General features: G+C 32.5%; 1 protein-coding gene across 1 annotated transcript in view; it reads right to left on the reverse strand.

Moving 5' to 3' along the window:
* Nucleotides 1-1,943: 1,943 nt before the first annotated feature.
* Nucleotides 1,944-22,331, reverse strand: part of LOC106458450 — a 125,094-nt gene continuing 104,706 nt past the window's right edge. The window contains exons 18-19 of the mRNA XM_022384661.1: nt 9,590-9,723; nt 1,944-5,514 (exon numbers count right to left, since the gene is read on the reverse strand). Coding sequence (XP_022240369.1) covers nt 5,211-5,514; nt 9,590-9,723 — 438 coding nt within the window. The 3' untranslated portion in view covers nt 1,944-5,210. The remainder of the gene's footprint in view (nt 5,515-9,589; nt 9,724-22,331) is intronic.

Genomic DNA, 22,331 nt, shown 5'->3' on the forward strand with positions numbered 1-22,331 from the left:
GACGCGTAAAGTCGAATTTCTTAGTAACTTAGTTGAGAACTGTCTATTATGTTAATTAATGTTACCATTAAGTGACTGACGAAATTGTTCATTGTTCACTAATTGCTGCACACGATATTGTGTTCTTTTATTATTACTATGTTATCCACGAAAGAACAACGATACACTAATTGCTGCACACGATATTGTGTTATTTCATTATTACTATGTTATCTACGAAGGAACAAAGATACATTAATTGCTGCACACGATATTGTGTTCTTTCCTTATTACTATGTTATCCACGAAGGAACAACGATACACTAATTGCTGCACACGATATTGTGTTATTTCATTATTACTATGTTATCTACGAAGGAACAAAGATACATTAATTGCTGCACACGATATTGTGTTCTTTTATTATTACTATGTTATCCACGAAGGAACAACGATACACTAATTGCTGCACACGATATTGTGTTCTTTTACTATTACTGTTATCCACGAAGGAACAAAGATACACTAATTGCTGCACACGATATTGTGTTCTTTCATTATTACTATGTTATCCACGAAGGAACAAAGATACACTAATTGCTGCACACGATATTGTGTTATTTTATTATTACTATGTTATCCACGAAGGAACAAAGATACACTAACTGATGAACACGATATTGTGTTCTTTTATTATTACTATGTTATCCACGAAGGAACAAAGATACATTAACTGATGAACACGATATTGTGTTCTTTTATTATTACTATGTTATCCACGAAGAAACAAAGATACACTAACTGCTGAACACGATATTGTGTTCTTTTATAATGTTCATGTTAAACTTTAATGTAGTCTTGTGAAACACCTGTTACGTATATATAATCATCCTTTATGACCTAGCACTGGGTGTACGTGCTCAACACTACCTCGCACTTTGTATTATCCATCACATGTTTCTCAACCACTAGTCTGCCATACCCACAATGTCCGTCCGTGGGATTTCATGAAAAACAACAAAAAACTGACAGAATATTCATACATAAATCTTTTTGGTTTCTCATTGCCCTTCTTTTTAGTGGTCTGCGATAGTTTAGGGAAGCGGTAAACCAATCCCTAGTATCGAAAAAGTTGAGAAGCGATGACTTACATTTTCCAGCGGGAAACGATCTGCACCACTTAAACATTTACACAACTCTTGCTAATCTTTCGACGAAGAGATTTAAACTATTTCAGACTTAGATTTCTGATTTGCGTGTAGATGACAAAAAAAATTAACATTTGAATAAAAACTTGGCAATTTCTAAGTGGTATGTATGTATCAAAATGGGCCCGGCACGGCCAGGTGGTTAGGGGGCGCTCGACTCGCAATCTGAGAGTTCGAATCCCCGTCACACCAAACATGCTCGCCCTTTCAGCCATGGGGGCGTTATAATGTGACGGTCAATCCCACTATTCATTGGTAAAAGAGTAGCCCAAGAGTTGGCGGTGGGTGGTGATGACTAGCTGCCTTCCCTCCAGTCTTACACTGCTAAATTAGGGACGGCTAGCGCAGATAGCCCTCGTGTAGCTTTGCGCGAAATAAAAAACAAACAATGTATGTAAATATTTTAAAATATTTATTTTGGTGAAACTTGGTTTATTGATTTACAGTCTCAAATTTCAAAAGTAGCAAAGATAACAGAGTGAATCATTTCGTGCCGGAAATTACTCGTCGAGCATTTTCGACACACCTAATGATTTATAAAATAATAATAATTCATTTCTAGCTATGCATTTAATATTAAATAAAATACCTTCTGGTTATTTATAAACAGAAACTTCCGAAACTCTTTCAAAAGTTCTCTTGTTTTTAAAAATTAGCGTTAAGATAGTACTTCCAATAGAAAATGTTTAAATCGTATATTAATACTTATCTGTGCTACTCTGATTAGAAATGTATCAAAAATAACTCATATTCGTGTTTCCTTTAAATATCATTTTATTGCAGTTAATTCACAAGCTGATACAATAAAATAGAGCTTTCTTTAAAATGATCACTACAAATTTGATCTTCATGTAACAAAGTTTTATGCATAACAAATTTTTACTCTTTTCATAATAACTCCGTATTCATATATGCACTAAAATACAAAAATACTCTTAAAACCATATCATATACTGATAATCCCAAATAAAAATAAAATATCAAGTTGGAAGAAATGTTAGTTTATTCAAAAATACCTTTATATACACTCCAAACTGGAGTTTTGAAAGCACGAATAAAAATGATAAAAAAGAAACAGTAACATAGCAATTAATTTTCACATTTATTAAAACCAACTTACAAATCACGACCTCATCCCTCAAAATAAAGGAATCAAACCATAAAACGACACCTATCGACAATCTTCAACAACCAATTATTTTTAGTCGGTAATTTTACAAGATTGCGAGTCGACACAGTTTTAAGATTAAAGTAAATGCATTAATAAGTTATGTAAGTGTTACATATGAAAGAAAAACTACATGGGAAGACTACATTTCTATAAAGATTCAAAATACACTCAAACGAGATTTTACTGATAAATCAACATCATAACCATAAGTGATTAGTTGCCTAATATTAGTGTCTTCAACAAGTCGAGCTACTTATAATAATTACTTGAAATACGCAATTACAGAAAATATGCAAACCTTTGATTCAACAAGCAAAAATAAATAGAAAGTTTATAATAAGCAAAAATATAACACGAATCAGAAACAAGAAGTCTTACAATATCAACAGTACACCCCTATTATATCACTTTCAAGACAGTTCATGATTAGATTACGTTGTCAGACGAATAAGTACTTACTATTACGAAAAATAATTATAAATTGGAACAATAACACAACAATCTTAGTATTTCTAAATTAACTTTTTACAAGTTAAAAATCAAATGTAAGTATACAAATATGGGTATTACGTGTCTATATTTCACAAAATAAGTGATGGCCCTCAAATATTCATGGTCAAAAATTTCATACGAATTTAATTGTTAGAAATAAACAAAATACTTAATTAAAAAACGTAAACATTAGCCTGTAGATTCTAATTAAAGTATATTATTGTAAAAAAATACTTAATTAAAAAACGTAATCATTAGCCTGTAGATTCTACTTAAAGTATATTATTGTAAAATAATTATCTAAATGTTGTGTGTATAGTGCGAAACATATCAGTCAATAAAGGTGTTATTTTAGCAAAAAAACACAAGAAAACTACATGGATTATTGCCATTCTGTATCCAGTTCTGTCATACAAACATTATCCTTTATACGACATCTCTTGATAAATTACACAATTACAAAAAGGCTAAAAGTAAAAAAAAAATCTTAAAATGTCGACATTACGAGACAAACTTTATAAGCTTCAATCCTGCAGCGACAAGAAATGGAAGCTATTTATTTCATAAAATTTTGTAATAGCTTTTATTTTTTTTATTTTTCAAAACAAAAAAAAACTTTTTTTTAAAGTGACTTATTGATGCTGAAAATTAGGTACTATGTCAAAAATAAAACTACCCATTTCACTCTGTCAAAACTTTAATTTCATAACTATTAAATATTTGTTGAATTTTAAAGTAACTTTGGTTTTCACTTTTACTTCAGTATATATCAAGACACGCTTGACACAGACAGCATAGTACAATTTTTTTCGAATTTTAATTCATAGTACTTCGTGAGGATTAGCTTCAGCTATACCAAGTGACTTGATAAAACTTAATCACCTTCATTATGGTCATCTATAATGTAAATGTTCTTGTTATTACGGATGAAACTTAAAAAGGACTGCAAGAATGCACAAAGAAGTTGAAGAGAGAAGCGGTAAAGGTGGGTCTAAGATAAAATGTGAAAAAATGCAATACAATGTCAATTGAGAATGAAAAACCTAATATAATATTTGATGGTGAGACCATATATCAAGTTAAGAGATATGGAGGGATGGAAATAGCCATGAAGAAATGATCAACAGAATTGGTAAAGCTAATGACTGCTCAACAATAGAAGTATGAACATCAAAATGAGAGTTAGACTATAATTGTCTTGTTTTGCCTGTCCTGCTGTACCGTTGCAAAGCATAGCAGATGTACAGAAAAGACAAAAACATATTAAATCCATTCCATATGAACAGCCTGCGTCAAATATTAAAATTATCATGGAAGGATAAAGTACCAAACTTCGAGGTGCTGAAGTGCACAGAAGCATGTGACCTGATGGATTTAATCAAACAAAGATGAATGAAACAGATGGGTCACATTATAAGAATGGATGACACAAGAATTGTGAAGCAAGTGATGAACTGGAAGGTTGAAGATGGAAGTAGAAAGAGAGGACGACCAAAGCTCATGTGGAAAAAATGTATTGAGAAAGACATCAGTGAAAAACTGTCACATGAGAATAAATGGAAAAGATGGTGTTGGATATCATCAATGGACAGCCCAATGTGTCAGGAGACATAGGATGAACTAAGTATACTGTAAATGTACTGTACACCAAATGACATTTAATAATTTCAATAAACAAAGTTCATAGTGCAGATATTTTTGGATAATGTCAAACACTATAATTGTCAATCCTCAAGAGAAGACCCAAGTGGCAAAAAAAAAGTAATATAAAAAAAAACAGCCTCACAAATAACAAAATCAAAGTGACATTTTTCATAAACAGTGATTCAAATATGTATATATAGAATTTATATTATACCATGTATATCTGTAATTACTTTCAGTATATCACTTTATTTGTTACTATATGAATATCAGCTGTAGAAAAATCTTTTACACCTGTTTATCTGTTCCACACACATCTATTTTCTGTGTTACTGGCATATTGAGATTTTACCAGTATTGATAAAAGTAAAACCTGCAATAAAACTTACTTTTGAATAAATGTAAAGTATGACTGTATATGTTTTTCTTTACCCATTTAGATAACTTAAACGTATATAGATTAACACCTAAAACCTATTATTGTAATATTATGTATAGAACATCAACAAACTAAAAGTTCTAAAATATTTCGTCTTAAATATTTAGGAACTGGTGTTTTTTAAAGACCGAATGCTATTCATCATCAAAGTAGTTGTGTCTTTTAAATAAAAACAACATCTGTAACTGTGTAAGATGCACTATGATTAAAACTACTTGTATTTCCAAACATCCAATATATATTTAAGATAAACCAACAATGTGATATAAAACTGTTTTCATGTTGCCACCTTTTCAACATCCACAGTCTCTTGAAAATCATTACAGACAGTTTCAGATGCCACTTCTATATTTACTACTGCAGTGTTAGGATCAGGCACAATTTCACTTTTGTGGTAAGCTGCAAACAAAGGTTCTTGGTTAGCTGCCAGCACAGGTTCTGGATTAACTGCCAATACAGTCTCTTGGTTGACTACACTTCTAATTTCTTGGCCAGTTTCATTAATTTGTTTAGAAATAAAAAGATGTTTGAAATGGGGAGTGCAATAAATCTTCCCTCCACTTGTAGTGTAATTTTCTAACCTATTACACGAAACATAATAAAGAAAAATATCACTTAAAAACAAGATTAATGGTAATAAAACCATATTTATAAAGAGTGTTAAACAAAAACGTTTGCAGCATTTTTTTCCAGTGTTTCCACAAGTTACTTTTACATGATAAATATATAATACAATACTGAAGCGTTGCTTAACATGAAATACACAAGTTCCAAAATCATCTTTTCATTTTCACAGCAAACATCTATAAATTAATGTACATGAAACATAACTTGTCTTACATGAAGCCCAAACTAACTTATTAAAGAACTGTAAAACAATGATTGTTAGTATAGCTATTTCCATTATGATAAGATGCCACTACTCTTGGTTTGTACTAATAACAATTATTTATTTATTTGTTAAATGTCATGCAAAGCTACTCCAAAGGTTATCTGCACTAATTTTCAACACCACCCACTGCCAACCCATGGGTTACTGTAATCAAATAGTTTGATTTAACCATCACTCTTATAATGCACCCATGCCCCAAAGTGCAGAGTATATATTTTTCCAGCAATAATTGGACATAAACCAAAGACCTTTAGATCCACAGTCCTGCACATCAAGAAGTGTCAATTTGTATAAGAGTATCTGAGGTAAGCATGTCCAATGGAGGAAAAGAAGTCTCAATAACTGTTTAAAGTTCTGAATGACAAAAACACTAACAAATCATATACATACATTATTTGGTAACTAAATATATGTTCAATATTAAAATGTCGTCTCATAATTACCTCTGGATTTGCAATATAATAACTGTAACCATTTAGATTCCAACAATAATGTTATTCAGTTGCATGAGTTCAGCACACCTTGATTCATACAACATACAGTATCGAAATAATGTAAGCACTAGTTCAAACTTACAGTACTAAGTTCTCTTTAACATAAAACTTTAATAACGGAATACTTTTCTAACTTATGATAAGCATATTTGTTCTCATATATTTTTTGAGTGTAGAAACAATGAAGACCTTTAAATTTAAATGGGTATTAAACTTCAGTGAATCATACCATGATTAATAACAGTAACAATCATAAATTTAAATGAAATTAAAACAAATGCAGAAAACTATTTCCCTCCCAGAATTACAAGAATCTTGGTCAACAAGAACAAGATATGTTTTTATGAAATCAAACAAATTTTACACATTATTTTTGGAACTGTATGACCTATTTTCCCTATTTTTTTTTAGACAAGTGCACTAACCAAAAAAAATAGGTTTTCCTTGTAACAGTGAGTAGTTTATCCTGTATGGTCAACAATTTGGTTATTTTTAATCAGAATAACAGCCACCGTAAGAACATCACTTATAAGAGGTTTCCATATAAATTTTGTACTTGAATTTATACATTAATTAACAAAAGAAACACAAAAAATGATGTTCTATGAAAATTATGAAGTAACATACACTACATACATATATGTGTAAAAATTGTTTAGAAGCAGCTTTTAACAGTCAAACACTTACAGATTCTTAACTTCTAATATTACATTTATCGCAGCTGCTATATAAGCTTAACTTCAGATTCTTAACTTCTAATATTACATTTATGGCAGCTGCTATATAAGCTTAACTTCAGATTCTTAACTTCTAATATTACATTTATGACAGCTGCTATATAAGCTTAACTTCTGATTCTTAACTTCTAATATTACATTTATCGCAGCTGCTATATAAGCTTAACTTCAGATTCTTAACTTCTAATATTACATTTATCGCAGCTGCTATATAAGCTTAACTTCTCTTCCTTATCAAAGATATGAAAAATGTTTATGTTAAGAAATCACATATACATATCAAACGTTAGCATTTTCTTACACTGAAAATGTATTTCTGATAGGTACTTACCTCTCTCGATCCTGGACTGCCCTCTAAACATTGGTAAAATTTTTTGTTAATGGTGCACCAGTCTTTTATATCTTATCAGTTTTGTGCAACTGCAGAACATATGCTGATCATGTGACTACCCTCCTCCAATCATACTGCACCCTGTATACTAGCACAGCTAGCTCCCTCTGCTATTCTAGTGTAATCCTTACTTTCGATAATTGGCAGGTAGAAACCAGAAACACCTGCATATCAGTAGGGAGGAAGGGTGGGAAGTCAGTGAGAGGAGATAAGTACCTATCAGAAATACATTTTCAGTGTTAGAAAATTGTAACTTCTGAAACAGTACTACCTCCCTCACCCAAAGCTAGAATCCCACATTTGAAAAATGGAGGGGCCAGTGAAGGTGTATCAATATCCAATAAAGTAGTAAGCAACTACACTGAAACAACAAGTGTCCAAGAATATGAAAAGAAAGCACACCTGTGGGGTATAGCACTACTTCTGGAACAGGTATGCTCTTTGCCCAGTAATTAACACATAACAGAAAGAGGGCAAAACTGAATTAGCAAGCACCAATGCATTCAGAAAAGAGACTTACAGCCTCGAATCAGTGGAAAAGTGCTGTAGAACCATGACTTTAAACAGCACGGTGTTAACAAACCTGTAAAGTCTAGTGTGGAAGCAATAAGGGGATTGTATAAGCATGTGTCAAGGGTAGTGCATTGGGTTAAATCATAGTATGTCAAGTGTGGTCCATGTAGGTAAAACATCTAGTGGAAACACCTTGTATAAGATACTGAGATCAACAAGTGTGATCTCCTAGGTCAAAAACACCCAGGGGGAAGCACCTTGGATATGTAGGTGAAGAAACAAATTACAAACATGAGTGTAATCTTGAGGGTTTTCATAAACAGTCCATTGTCAACAGACATGTCATACTTCATCCACATATGTGGCAGACTGTAATACCAAACACAGTGATAGTAAGCCATGGTATGGTGCCAAAAAAAACGAAATAACTAAACATGAATGGGGCTGAAGGACTGTGAATTGTATATGAATAGACCAAGTGCGGTCCATCCAGACAAAAATCATCCAGGGGGAAGCACCTTGGATATGTAGGTGAAGAAACAAATTACAGACATGAGTGTAATCTTGAGGGTTTTCATAAACAGTCCATTGTCAACAGACATGTCATACTTCATCCACATATGTGGCAGACTGTAATACCGAACACAGTGATAGTAAGCCATGGTATGGTGCCAGAAATAACTAAACGTGAATGAGGCTGAAGGACCGTGAATTGTACATGAATAGACCAAATGCGGTCCATCCAGGGGGAAGCACCTTGGGATATACTGTATTATGCCAAGTGCAGTCCATATGGGCAAAAACATCCAGAGGAAGCACCTTGGATACATATGATAAAAACAAGTGAGGTCCACCAGGGCAAAAAATATCCAAGGGAAGCCCTTAGATTTTGAATATTATATTATTGTATAATCATTGTTCGGTAATGAATATAATGGTGAGAGTCCTCTTCTTGCCCAGTGAGTACATATGATATACAAGGTCTGACTTTGTTTGTTATACAAAACCCACTCAGGAGGAAATCTCCTTAGTCTAACACTCCAGTGACTGGGAACCAGAAGTGGCAAGGACTCCCGTGCTCCATCAGAAGAGAAGGGGGCAATACACATTGAGAAGGCCATAGGAACGACACACCAGAGACAGTGCAATGGATGTCTGCAATTCCCTATTTTGAAAAGCAGAAAGACCCCAATTGGAAGAATAAAGAGTCAGTAGGGGTGGGCAGAAATCCCCATCTGCTTTACTCATGAAGTGGCGGCCCTTTATATATGAAACAGTGATATATATATATATATATATATATACACACACACACACACATATCACCCCATCTGAACAGTGAGCATTACAGAAGTATACAGATTTAGTACCAATATAATATTAAGCATACCTGACCAGACAACACCCACCACCAGATGGAATCCTGAAATATGATGTATATCAACTAAATAAGATAAAAAAAATAATAATACATTGACTTACCCCAGTCAAAGACAAACAGACATGTGTAGAATCACCACAGGATGAAAACACAGCTATGTTGTACAGATAAAGAGTTACAAATGAATACATTTAAACCCACAAGAAATTAGATATTCTAGAAAGAAATACAATTTGCACAATACAGACCTTAACATACAGTTACAATGTGTACAGCGGAAGCAGTTTCGGTGAAACTTCAGTCCACTGGCTTCCATTTTCTCTGTAAGGTACAGACGCTTCCCACAGAAGTCACACTCTTCACTTGTAGCTGAACCCAAGTCCTAAATGTAAAATTATCTTAGCTTTTATTCTTTTATAAAACATCAATAATGTCCTTTATTAGAGATACATTTAACTTACTAATTATAAAGCAAGTTTAACATCAGGGAAACCTCTGTACTACGATTAATAGGGTACACAACTGTTTTATATTAGAAACTAAATAATATTAATATTTGTACATGAACTACCAAATTAATATACAAATCTAACATCACAAAATTGGTGTTTATTAAATGCAGCAACAACATTTCTTAGTTTATACATCGGTGGTAAACTACTTCATATAAATAACTGTAAGAATATATGTGCACATGATACATACATAATTAAAAAATAAGAAAACAATAAATCATATTTCATTTATTGACACATTTCACAAACAACAAGAAAAGTACAAAGGATAAATAACGTTAACTAAGAATTTTCTTCAAATGTTTCTACAAACACACCTAACTGCTTGTGGACATGGCATAACTTTTACATTCTATTAAATAAACAAATTGCATAAATATAAGCAATTTGAAACAAGAGGTGTAACATGTCTTAATGCATTAGCGTGTAATTTGTGCAGGTAGAATGAAAGTAGAAATCAGAATACATGTAACAATTGACACAAACCTAGAAACAAACATAAAAATATATTATCAATAATAAAATCTAATGGCATAATTAGTTCCATAATGAGAATAACCTCTATCAATGTGGTAGTGAGCCAAATACCATTAAAATCCTTAACAGATATCTACAAGCTCTTTAGTAAATAGTCTATGTATATGCTCATACTTTTTTCTCTGTTTGATGAATTTCTGTGAACACTTGACTAATGAACTCAAATTTTATACCTTAAAATATGATTAAGGCACTAATAATTTCATTTGAAACTGTCAGTATGTTAATAGTGATGAAAATAGGACTTTTTATTTAACCAGTGAACACCAGCATGCAGTCATTATGACGCCATACCATCTTGTGTTAATGACTGGAAATTTAACGCTGACATTATAGGATTAAGTATTGACTGTGTTTGTGTCTGCATTGTTTATGGCATAACTATTAACCTTTGTGAAATAAGTATATAACAACTTTGTTAATTATGTTTCTTACGATAATATCAAAGCAGTCTTATTTGAATGTGTGGTAAAAGTATCTTAACTTAATAGAAACTATAGAATTAATATGTGCGTTTATGATATTTTTAAATACTGCTGGGATGTATTCAAAAATAAAAGTCTAATGTCAACAAGAACTTTTACCTAATACCAGGATTCAAACAGCAATGGGTATTTCAGTCCACTTTAATAGGTTTTTATCATCTCCTCTTAGACATAGCTATCTACAACTTATGTTCACAACAAAACATCATTCTCTTACGTTTACAAGCATGGTACTTTTTACACATTCTTTACAGTTATCCTGCATAGTACTTTGGAGTATGTTACACTGAAGATCATCAAGACACATAAACACATCTGGAGTTAAGTTATTAATTGACTACAACATTTATTCAGTGCACTTGACAGAAATATAATCATGCACTATTTTGTAGCTGATTTATTCAGTTAAAAGTGAAATTACTTACTTAGTTTTATGTAAGTTGAATTGATTTATATTACTTGAATTGTGTAATTCTCATTTAATTATAAAATTGCAAAATAGACAAAATCTACTGTAATCCATTTTACCTACCATCATTGTTGAGAAGTTTGGCCTTATTATTAAAAGGAAAACAATCACTGGCAAAAAACCTGGTATTTTGAATCAATCAACTGAATCTTGATAACAGTATAGAACAAAAGTCAAAATAGCAGCAAAACACAACAACAAATATATATCTCATATAGGAATATACCATTGGTTGTTATCTTTTTTGTAGAATTATAAAATTGACTCTAAGTTCATTCTTTGTTCTAAACACGTGTAAATTTCATAGAATATATGGTCAAGAAAACTGTTAAGTTGATCTTGTTTCCAGTTACTTTTGTTCTTTGTTATCCTTAATTAAACCTTGTGGTAGAATTAAGTTGGTAATGTCCTTCATTGGTTGTTCAGGTAACATTTATAGTTTAATGTCTCTAGTATGTTTTCTGAGAATAGCTTGTCACATGGTGACACCAGTCAAACAGCATAAATACAAGGTTTCTTCAAACAGAAACAAATACATGCTGGACAAAGCAAGGCATACAAACCCATCTAAGCCTAGGTAAGGTGTCCTACAGTCTTACCAAGTCCTTAGTCCAGCAAACAAGTACAGACAATTATTTGATGTCTTAATGAAATAATTTTTTTGTGTTTTGTTTATGCTGAATGAAACAGAGAGATTAATCTCAGGTAATAAGCATTTTAGTATTACTCATAATTCTACATCTTGAAAAAATCTCCTGTTTAGTTGATTTACACAATACAGCTTTCAATTTAATTCAATTAACCTAAATATACCACACAGAGAGCTACATTAATTAGATGTTGAAAAGTATAAAAATTAACTTTCAAATACAAATTAAACAGAATTTACACAAGTAATGACTCAAATACATAAATGCTTCCCTTGCTACTGACATTAGTTTTTATGTTGACCCATTCCAGGTGAGACTCATCATTCAGTGTACTGCTCTTTTTATTCATAGTAAATGTGATTTTGAGTGCATACAAACATATTTATGATCTACTCTTCAATAAAACACACATATATTTATAAATGCTATTCTGTTCAGCCAAAAAAATTATGAATAGTGCTCCGATTTCTGTACATTTCTTTAGTTCCAACAAAAGAACTTATTCAGCAGATAAACTGTATGGCTGAATTTCAATTCTATATGAAAATGTTTATATTTTTCATCATTTAAAAATTTTGAAATACAGATATTTAAGATTTATTTAAAAACAGGAGGAAAACAGTTCTTGTTACACATGTTAAAGCTCTTCATATAATTTTTGAACTAAATGTGATTAAATTAACCTAAATGTGTCACTTATGTGCATATGCTCTTGAACACATATTTTAAAAAATAAAGTATCCATTAATCATTCACTTTTTCTCTTTTAAAACCTATACTTTATTATGCTAATTAAAGTTTTTGTTCACTAAATCTTAATTTATTTATTGTGGCTTCACTGTGTAATACTTCATTCAAAGTTAATGTTAACTGTTCACAATACAAAAGCTAAGTTAATAATTACAATTTTTTAATATAAAGGATGCATTAAAATCCAAAGGAAGGTCACTTGACTAAGATATCACTCATATGACAAAAGTAGAAGATCATTACTTTTGTGTGTGTGTGTGGATGGGTGTATAAATATACCTTAAAGATTTATTTTCTTTTTCTTCAGAAGTGAAATTGAAAAGAGAACCTGTGACGTGGAGGTCTAATGCATTCCTTGATTGGCCGTACCCTCTGCTGTGGACTACAGTTTTGCCTATTCAAGGCCCATCAATACAGCTTGGGCCAGCAAACCAAAAACACGTACCATTAAGCCTTTTATAATTGTGAAGTGTATATAATATCTATGGGTTTTTGAGTCCAGTTTACTTCACTGTAAACATATAACATATACACACAATCGTTAAACAGTTGGTCTACTGTATAATGTCGATTAATGAATTTGATGAAATGTCATAACATAATACAAATACCCGAATTAATTTAGGTTAGTATGTGGTGAGGTAAGATAGACTCTAGGCCCTATATTTATTACATACACTTCACCATTATAAGAGTCCTAAGAGTATTTATTTGGTTTGTTGACCCAAGCTGTGCTGAAGAGCCTTGAATAGGCAAAACTGCAGTCTACAGCAGAGGGTACAGCCAAGTAAAGAATGCATTAGGTCTCTACATCACAGATTCTTTTTTCAATTTCACCTCTGTTGAAAAAGAAAAGACATTTTAACATATATATATATATAATAATTAAACAGTTGGTCCATTGTATAATAGCAAATACTGAAATCGACAAAATATCATAGCATTATTCACATATCTAAATCAATATATATATATATATATATATATATATAATAGCAAATATATATATATATATATATGGTGAAGTAAAACAGACTCAAAACCCCATAGATTGTATCACTTTTGTTTATTTAATTTGAATCTGAATAACTACTAAGCTCTCTTAAATATCCTGTCTAAATATTGTATAAACACCAAGAAAATAGATTAATATTAAGACAAAATCTAAATCATGGATTAATGGATGTAAGAGAAAAATTCAGTTTTGTAGTCAGTAATTATTATTCTATTATGGTTGAATTTACTGATATTTAGTGTTATGCATATGAGCGGTTAAAGCTGAAAGAAACACTCTCCTCAAACTACTTTTAAATGACTAGAAAATTAACACTTATTATTTACAGTACTGTGCAAAAGTGTTAGGACAAGAGAATATTTTGTCATTCTTTCCATTTTATGGGGGTAATTCTTCACTGTTAACAATTGAATGAGCCAGGGTGAGAATAATTATCATTCTTTAGAATTCTCAAATACTTGTACTAAGGGCATGTCATAAGGATTCTGCTGATCAAATTTAGGGTCTGAAATAACTGTCATGGTACCCCATGCAGTGCCTTAACTATACAAGAAGAAGCTATAAAGAAGCTAGCATATGATACCGGTATATGCTAGAATAAATCAATTTAATAACACTCCATATATAAACTTTGATAAAAACAGTGTTTAACACTATATATTAAGTTTTGTTGTCATGCCACAGCCCAAAAAGCATAGGGAATTGTCAGTAGAGCAGAGAGTTTGCAATAGCTTTACATGATGCTGGTTGGACTCTTCGACAAATTTCTGAAGACATGAAATGCTCCCCAAACACTGTCAAGTACATAGGAAAAGAAGAGGCAGAACACCTAAACTCAATGATACTGATGTTAAGTATCTTTGTTTATGCAGCCTTTGGGACAGAAGGAAGACTGCCACTGATCTCAAGCATGAGATAAATGACCATGTACCAAATGACAGAAAAGTATCCAGATCTACAGTATCAAGAAGACTCAAAGAGAATGGAATATTTGGTCATGTAGCAGTTAATAAACCTTTACTTCGATCTCCAAATATTGTCAAGAGATTGAAATTTTGCTAAAAAGTACAAAAACTGGAATGTTGATGATTGCAAAAGGATGTTATGGATGGATGAATCCAAGTTTGAAATATTTGGTTCAAAGCATAGGTTGTACATCCAGCAGATGAAAGATACCACCTACTATGAAGCATGGGGAGGCAGTGTGATGGTTTGTGGGTGTTTTTCTGCTGAGGTGACAGGAGATATTTGCAAAATAGATGGAATAAAGGACCATCACAAGTACCATCAGATACTGATCCGTCATGATATACCCAGTGGTTTGTGTATTATTGGTAAAGGATTCTACTACCAAGAAGATAATGACCTCAAACACTCGTCCAACCGATGCAGAAATTACTTAGCAAAGTAAGAAGTTGCTGGAGTCATTAAGTGATGCAATGGCCCACACAGAATCCCAACCCAATTAAGCAGACCTGAGATTTGATAGATCAAAAAACTTTACAAATCAAAAGTCACTTCCAAAGAAACTTTATGGGAGTGTATTAGGGACATTTGGAGCAAAATCCCAAAGGACATATGTCGCAACAATTCCTGAAAGACTGTCAACAGTTATTAAAGCAAAGGGGGGACACACAAAATATTAACTGTTTGCTGAACTCAAGCTCTCCCACTGAGTTTATGTTGCACTAAATATGAAGATGAATAAAATATTTATGTTTCATCTGTGATTTACCTTCCATTGTTCTTTGAAAGTAGCCTGAAATCTAATTTTTGACTTTGTCCTAACACTTTTGCACAGTACTTAATATTAAAATGATAAATATACAATGTTAAAATTAATACACAATTAAAATCATTTCAAAATAATGACTCTACATGTTTCAATGTGTCACACGTCATCTTCAGGAGTGAAGTTACAAGATATAAATTTCACAATTTATATTTTTTTAAATATCACGTGACCCATCTGTAATTTTACATTTGTGCATAAATATCAGAACAGATCTCACCACATTCTTAGACAGATATTCGCCAGACCTTCATCTAGTAATCTATAATTCTTTTTAAATTTCATTATTTTCAGCAATTCTCGAGTATTAGTTGCTGTAATACGTTTAGGTTGAGCTAATACAATTGTCTTTTCCCATATATATATATATGTATTGTACATATTTATTAAAAGAATGAAAAATATCTAGTGAAACAGGTGAATTCTGTTAAATAGTCTACATACATGTATGACAATTCAATACATATAAATGGGCTTGTCCTAACAAAATCCAGTCTTTGAAATCTAATCAAGTTAATATATAATATCTTTATTACATGTACATTTCTAACACAACTAGTATTGTGTTGTTCATGATCTATGGTAGCAATATACATATCCAATCACTTTGCTCTTTGCCAGCTCTGTTGCCTGTGACTAAACAGGCTAAAGGTCCTAACCTTCTTGTTGTAATCCAATTGAAGTGTGGTGATTTGTAAGTGCAGATATTACCTAAGATTGAAACCCTCTGGGAGAGAAGTATTTTATAGGACTTACTGACACAAAGTTTTCCTATCCAATAATTATAAAATCATCCAAGGAATATCTGTAGTGTTGAATCATATCAATAAAGTCAAAGAGGGCATAATTCCAGCAGTGCAAAAACCAGGACACTGCACAACCAGTTATTAGTCACAAACTAAAAGATGTAAAGAAAGTTAAATACCTTGTCACCAGAAGTAACTTAAGAACATAACAATCTATTGCATCTAAAGTAACCCAAACCTAAATAGAAGATTAACAACTAAAAACTGTGCAAGCAGTATTTGGCAAGTAACAAAGGAAAGTATATTATCATATGTCTACTTTAATATTTGTTAAAATATGGGAATATATTGTCACCTTGCCAGTCCAGTCCTATCTCATTTCAAAAACAGGACATTGCATGTTGCAAAGGCTTTCCTAGAGGAATTATGGTGGTTTTAGGTTACAGCAATAATGGTCTGTTAAACATCTCGAGAACCAGAGAACATTTCAAGATGAACACTACATATCATCAGCCAAACATGATGATACCTCTATACCACAAGGAAATGATGTTTTCATATGGACTGGATGCTAATAAGGTATGGCTCCATAAAAAAAAAGTAACCAACCACATGTCCAAGTCAACATGCCAGTATTTACATAAATTCATTACATGTGCCATTTTCAGATATGTTGAATATATTTCTGTGTCTTTAGTTGCTCAAATGGACCCTCTGAAGTTGTCTCTCTCCCACAATTCTTGGCCTATGGAAAGCACATAAGGAAGAAGAGGGATATTATTGACCTCAGTGCAGCTCATAAGCCTTAAGCAGTTAAAATTGCACTACAAAACCATTCTTTTGAAAAATGTATGCACAAAATATGTCCATACTATACCAACTGCAGATACTTGTATAGACTACTGTACATTGCAACTGCTCAAATGGCCCTCCAGAAGTCATCTTTCACATAAAGTTCATGGATTTTGGAAAACATGAAAATATAAGGCTGGAAGAATAACATTACTTTAGTGCAAAGCCACACAATAATCTATCTGCACCCTGTTCATCATGAGGAATTGAACCCCAGATTTTAGCAAATCTTACAGCTGGCTCACTAGGGGATCAACTTTTATGCTATGCAATTTTTGTCTAAAGTAAAGGATTAGTGCAAGTTTCTAACCTTCATAAATCCAGTTTACATGAATCAAGCTAACTACATGACAAAAATTTAACAAAATTACTTGAACATATTTATAGATAAATATATTATTCAGATATATTCCATACCAGTTATGGACTGTTTGTTTGTAATTAAGTACATAGGTACAGAATGGACTATCTGTGCTATGCCCACCACGAGTATCAAAGCCCAGTTTTTAGTGTTGTAAATCCATAGAATACCACTGAGCCACTGTGTGGCACCAGTTATGGAAAGGAAAAAATATGAGGATATTTAGTAATGTGAAAAGTCTATAAACATAGCTTCTTGTCAGTCTGTACTTTCATCTTGTCAAAAATATTTTTTTCAGGAGATGTAATTACTCTTCAAAAGATTATTATTAAGTTAACAGATAAATCAATATTAAAGTGGATGAAGTTACTAAATATGATATATATATATATATATATATACATGTTCTTTCAAATAAAACATGTAAAACTCGTACTTAAAGAAAGGGTTTTGCCTGTACCAATATAATGGAATGTTGACATATATTTTTAGTAAAGAAACTACAATTACACATAAATGAGGAAAAATAAAAGGTTTTACATGTAATACAATGTAATTCTTTTCAAGTTCACAGCAAGGAAAGTTTTACATTTTTGGAATTAAAATAAATTTCAAACAGATGCCTGCCAGCCTCTGAAATTCCAAAAGCCTTTCTTTGTAATCATGCTGTCAACAAAACATGTTACCAAATATTTCTGACAATGCACCACTTACCCATAATCCTCCACTCTCCCACGTCAATTATTGCACAACCATCAGGGGAATCTTACATAGGTTCTGCTTTTCTACCATAATTTTCATTTTATTGAAAGTTGTAGTTGTGATGAATATTTGCTTGTGATGAGGCAGGAGAGAAGATATTATAGATGTAAGTACCTCTTTAAATTCTAAAAATGTAAAAATCAAATCAGGGAGACTTACTTCTGAAATATTGAAAGCCAAAATACCCACATTGTAAAGGAAGTGTGAACCATTGGACATGAAAAATAAAATGAAACTATGATAATCTAAGCTACAAGAAATGTGTCACTGAGCAGAGTCAATATGGAATCTAAAACCAAAAATAATTCACAGAGTGGAGTAGACCACCCTTATAAATAGACTGGACCTAAAGCACACTTAGAAATGAGGGTATTATTTTCAGCTGGTTACCTCTTCACAGATTAATTCAGTCAATGGGGTTGGCTTAATGAATGGTAATAGTGTATCAAATATGTGGAGCCAAAAATAGGTTATAGGTGGTAATATAAACAGGTAAAAGGAGTATTATGTCCTACCATAGCAGTGGAAGATTTGGGAGGGGGGGGGGACAGCTCAAACATGCATTATGAAAAGATGTACTCCACAGGTAGGGGGAACAGCTCAAACATGCATTATGAAAAGATGTACTCCACAGGTAGTAGCCCCTATTATCTATAATAACAATAATGTCCAGTGAGTCATACAACTGGCCAAATTAGTGGGTGCTCAGAGAGAATCAAAAAAAGAAGAAGGAGAAAAAAAAAAGACCCACGCAGTACCCAAGGATAGGCTCAACGATGTGAAAACAGTGCAATAGGAACATCAAAACATAAAGAAAGAAATAAGAGTAAAATGATAGATGATCTCCATTCTGATTGAAGCCAAGATATCTAGTAATAATGGTAGTCCCATTTCTAAAGAAATGCTAGAACATGCATGTGGAGGTGAGAAAGGAACCTATCAAGGCATCATCAGCCACCAGGTGGCACCCTTTGTTCATTTCCAAAGGGCAATGCCTCCTTATGAAGCTCAAGCATTAGAGGGTAGAATATTTGTCTAGGACAAACATGGAGGTATATGCAACAAGGAGAGTTCCAATTGCATGAATACAGATTATCATAGAAGGAGAGATCATGTTTTTTTGTCTTTATTGTACAAAAATTTCTCAACCTCAGACCCTCTTGACTTATGAACAGGGTTGTTGGGTGATATGGAAATGCTTGAATTACCTAGGTCAAATGCAGATGTTAAATACATGCAAGAGACCTAACAGGACAAATCAATATAAATATATATTTTCAATACATATGAAGAAACTATATTTAATTATTGAACCTGTTTTGTTTTCTATTTCTTGTTTTGAAGTCAAAGTTATTCAAAATCCCAGACATCTTAGAAATGGCTAAAAATGGGTGTTGAGCAGAATATACAAAAACTCGCAAACAACCAATTTCATTTGGCCTAGACAATAACCACAGGTGACAAACAGAATTCTAAAATAGAGGGGTAGTTTTATGATGAACATAAGATGGCAAAAATATATGCAGATTCATCCTCACCACCAAAGAAATACCAAATCAGAGAAAGACATGATATGAATGTATCCAAAGAGACAAGGAAGTCAAAGATACAGACAATGTTGTGAGACATAACCTGAAATCCATGCATAAGGTAGTCAGGAACATCATAATAAGACAGACCAGTGGAACAAATGTGATAATGATATAGGTCAAGCGAAATCTATGGAACAAGAATTGTCATAAGATATAAACAACCAATGTTGTTTCCCTCAAAACAATTATGTTCTTACAAAAAAGAAACAAACATCCAGGACCAGAATAGAAAATGTTTGTCAAAAGGAGAATCAGGGTCAATAAGAGTATGTAACACAATAAGAAAAAAAATAGCAATGATCATCTCTTGCAGCCCAAGTCTCTGGTAGGAAAGCTCTATCAAAATACAAATACATAGCCTTTCTGGAAAAAAGAAAAAACATCAATAGCAAAAATATCTGAATGTCTCCTCCATGAAGCAAGTAACAAAAATGTTTTAAGGAAAGTGGTAACAGTGAAACAGTTGCAACAGACTCAAAAGGAGAAATCAGGCAGCTTAAGACCAGACTTAAATCCTACTGTCTAGGTGTTTGTGAGGGATATAATAATAATAAAAAAAGAACCTGAAAGAAAAAGTGGGGCCAACAGAGGCACATGAACTCTGTGGCACTAAAAGTGGCTGAGAGTGCAGCTCAGTAACCTTCAACAGAAGCAGACAAGCCCCAATAATGAAAGAGGTACATGAGAAAAAAACTGAGGCATGCTACTAAACAGTTGGAGGAAGACAAGGAACAAAGAATATCTACAAGAATGTGACAACAATCGACCTACTGAAGAAGAGAAATCAAATTCAATAACAATGGATTGCAAAAGAACCAGCTGTAAATGAAAAATGTCATCATGGAAGGTGCACCAAAAAATTATTGGAATAGGATCCCTGTGAATTTGAGATAAATAAGAGTGGAAACCATAGTGAAGCAGGCCAGCATGGGGTAATATGAAGAACTGGACAATGGTACTAACTTATTTTGGCCAATATCTAAGAAAGAAAAATTTCTCCCAAGACAGGCATAAACCATCCACTGCTAAAGAAATAGGACTTGAAACTGAAAACCATTAAAATATTTAATGATGATACATTACCATCATGAATGTATCATGTATAAGATGACCAAACTGTTGGCACAACCAACACAATACCAGTTCAGAGAAAGACATGAAGGTAACCAAACAAGTAGAGAAACCATGGCAAACAAAGATTGTAATATCAAATCCTACTCTGCCTGTTGATATATTTCACCACAGTCGAAGTATCTGTTAGTACTAAAATACAAGTGATTTAGCAAAACCAGAAACTTCAGACTTTCAAACAGATCAGACCAAATCTCCAATATAATGATGTAAGAATGGAATAGCTGAGAAGACTTCAGACCCTAAAGATATCAGTCTCCAAAAATGTCACATAAATCCAGAAAGAGACATAGGTGAAAAGATCCAGGAAGTGGAAGAAAAGGGGGAACCTACAACAGGAAACTCACAAATGAAACATACTTGAAAGCAGTTGAGAAGAGAAAGAGAAATTTCAAAGGAACTTAAGAGCTACATAGTAATAGAAACAATATCAGTAAGATCTGTAGGTAATAAAGGCATCAAACTAGATATGTGACCTAATTAAAATAATTAGGTGAGTGAGAATAACTAATAGTGGTGAAGAAAAAGGATGTCAAAACAAGAAAATCATAGCATGAAGATTTCACTATATTATATACATAAACAAAATACAAAAAGATACCAGAAGAAGTGACATCAGGATTACAGCTATCAATTAGTAGACAAATTCAGCTCTGAAAGTAACTGGGCCTGAGCTAAACATCAACTGTTACTAATAAAGAAAACAAACAGTGAGTGTTACACAAATTAAGCATCCACACGTTCACTATAACCACTAGAAACATCACTCTTATCAGTATATACAATGGCATGAATACATTTAACCACCAGGGGTTACAATGTACTGACAACTTTACCCTGCATGCTTTAGGCAAATTGTGTAAATAAGGCTTCCAATGAAGTTATAGAAATTCTGATAATGGAAGAAATAGCTGCAATAGAAATAAAATTGTGACAAAGTTAACAGCATGAACAAATCTAACTTATGATAGGAAAACAGAACTTATGGAAAATCCCCTGACACTTGTGCAATAAGTTATATGGAAGGTAGGATAGTGAAGAATTATGTGTAAGTGATGTAAACAGAACTTATGGAAAATCCCCTGACATTTGTGCAATAAGTTATATGGAAGGTAGGATAATGAAGAATTATGTGTAAGTGATGTAAACAGAACTTATGAAAAATCCCCTGACATTTGTGAAATAAGTTATATGGAAGGTAGAAGAGTGAAGAATTATGTGTAAGTGATGTAGTGATGCATACAGAACTTATGTAAAATCACCCGACACTTGTGCAATAAGTTATATGGAAGGTAGGAGAGTGAAGAATTATGTGTAAGCGATGTAGTGATGC

The sequence above is a fragment of the Limulus polyphemus genome, unplaced genomic scaffold, assembly GCF_000517525.1.
Source record: "Limulus polyphemus unplaced genomic scaffold, Limulus_polyphemus-2.1.2 Scaffold465, whole genome shotgun sequence".
In the NCBI taxonomy this organism is placed as follows: domain Eukaryota; kingdom Metazoa; phylum Arthropoda; class Merostomata; order Xiphosura; family Limulidae; genus Limulus; species Limulus polyphemus.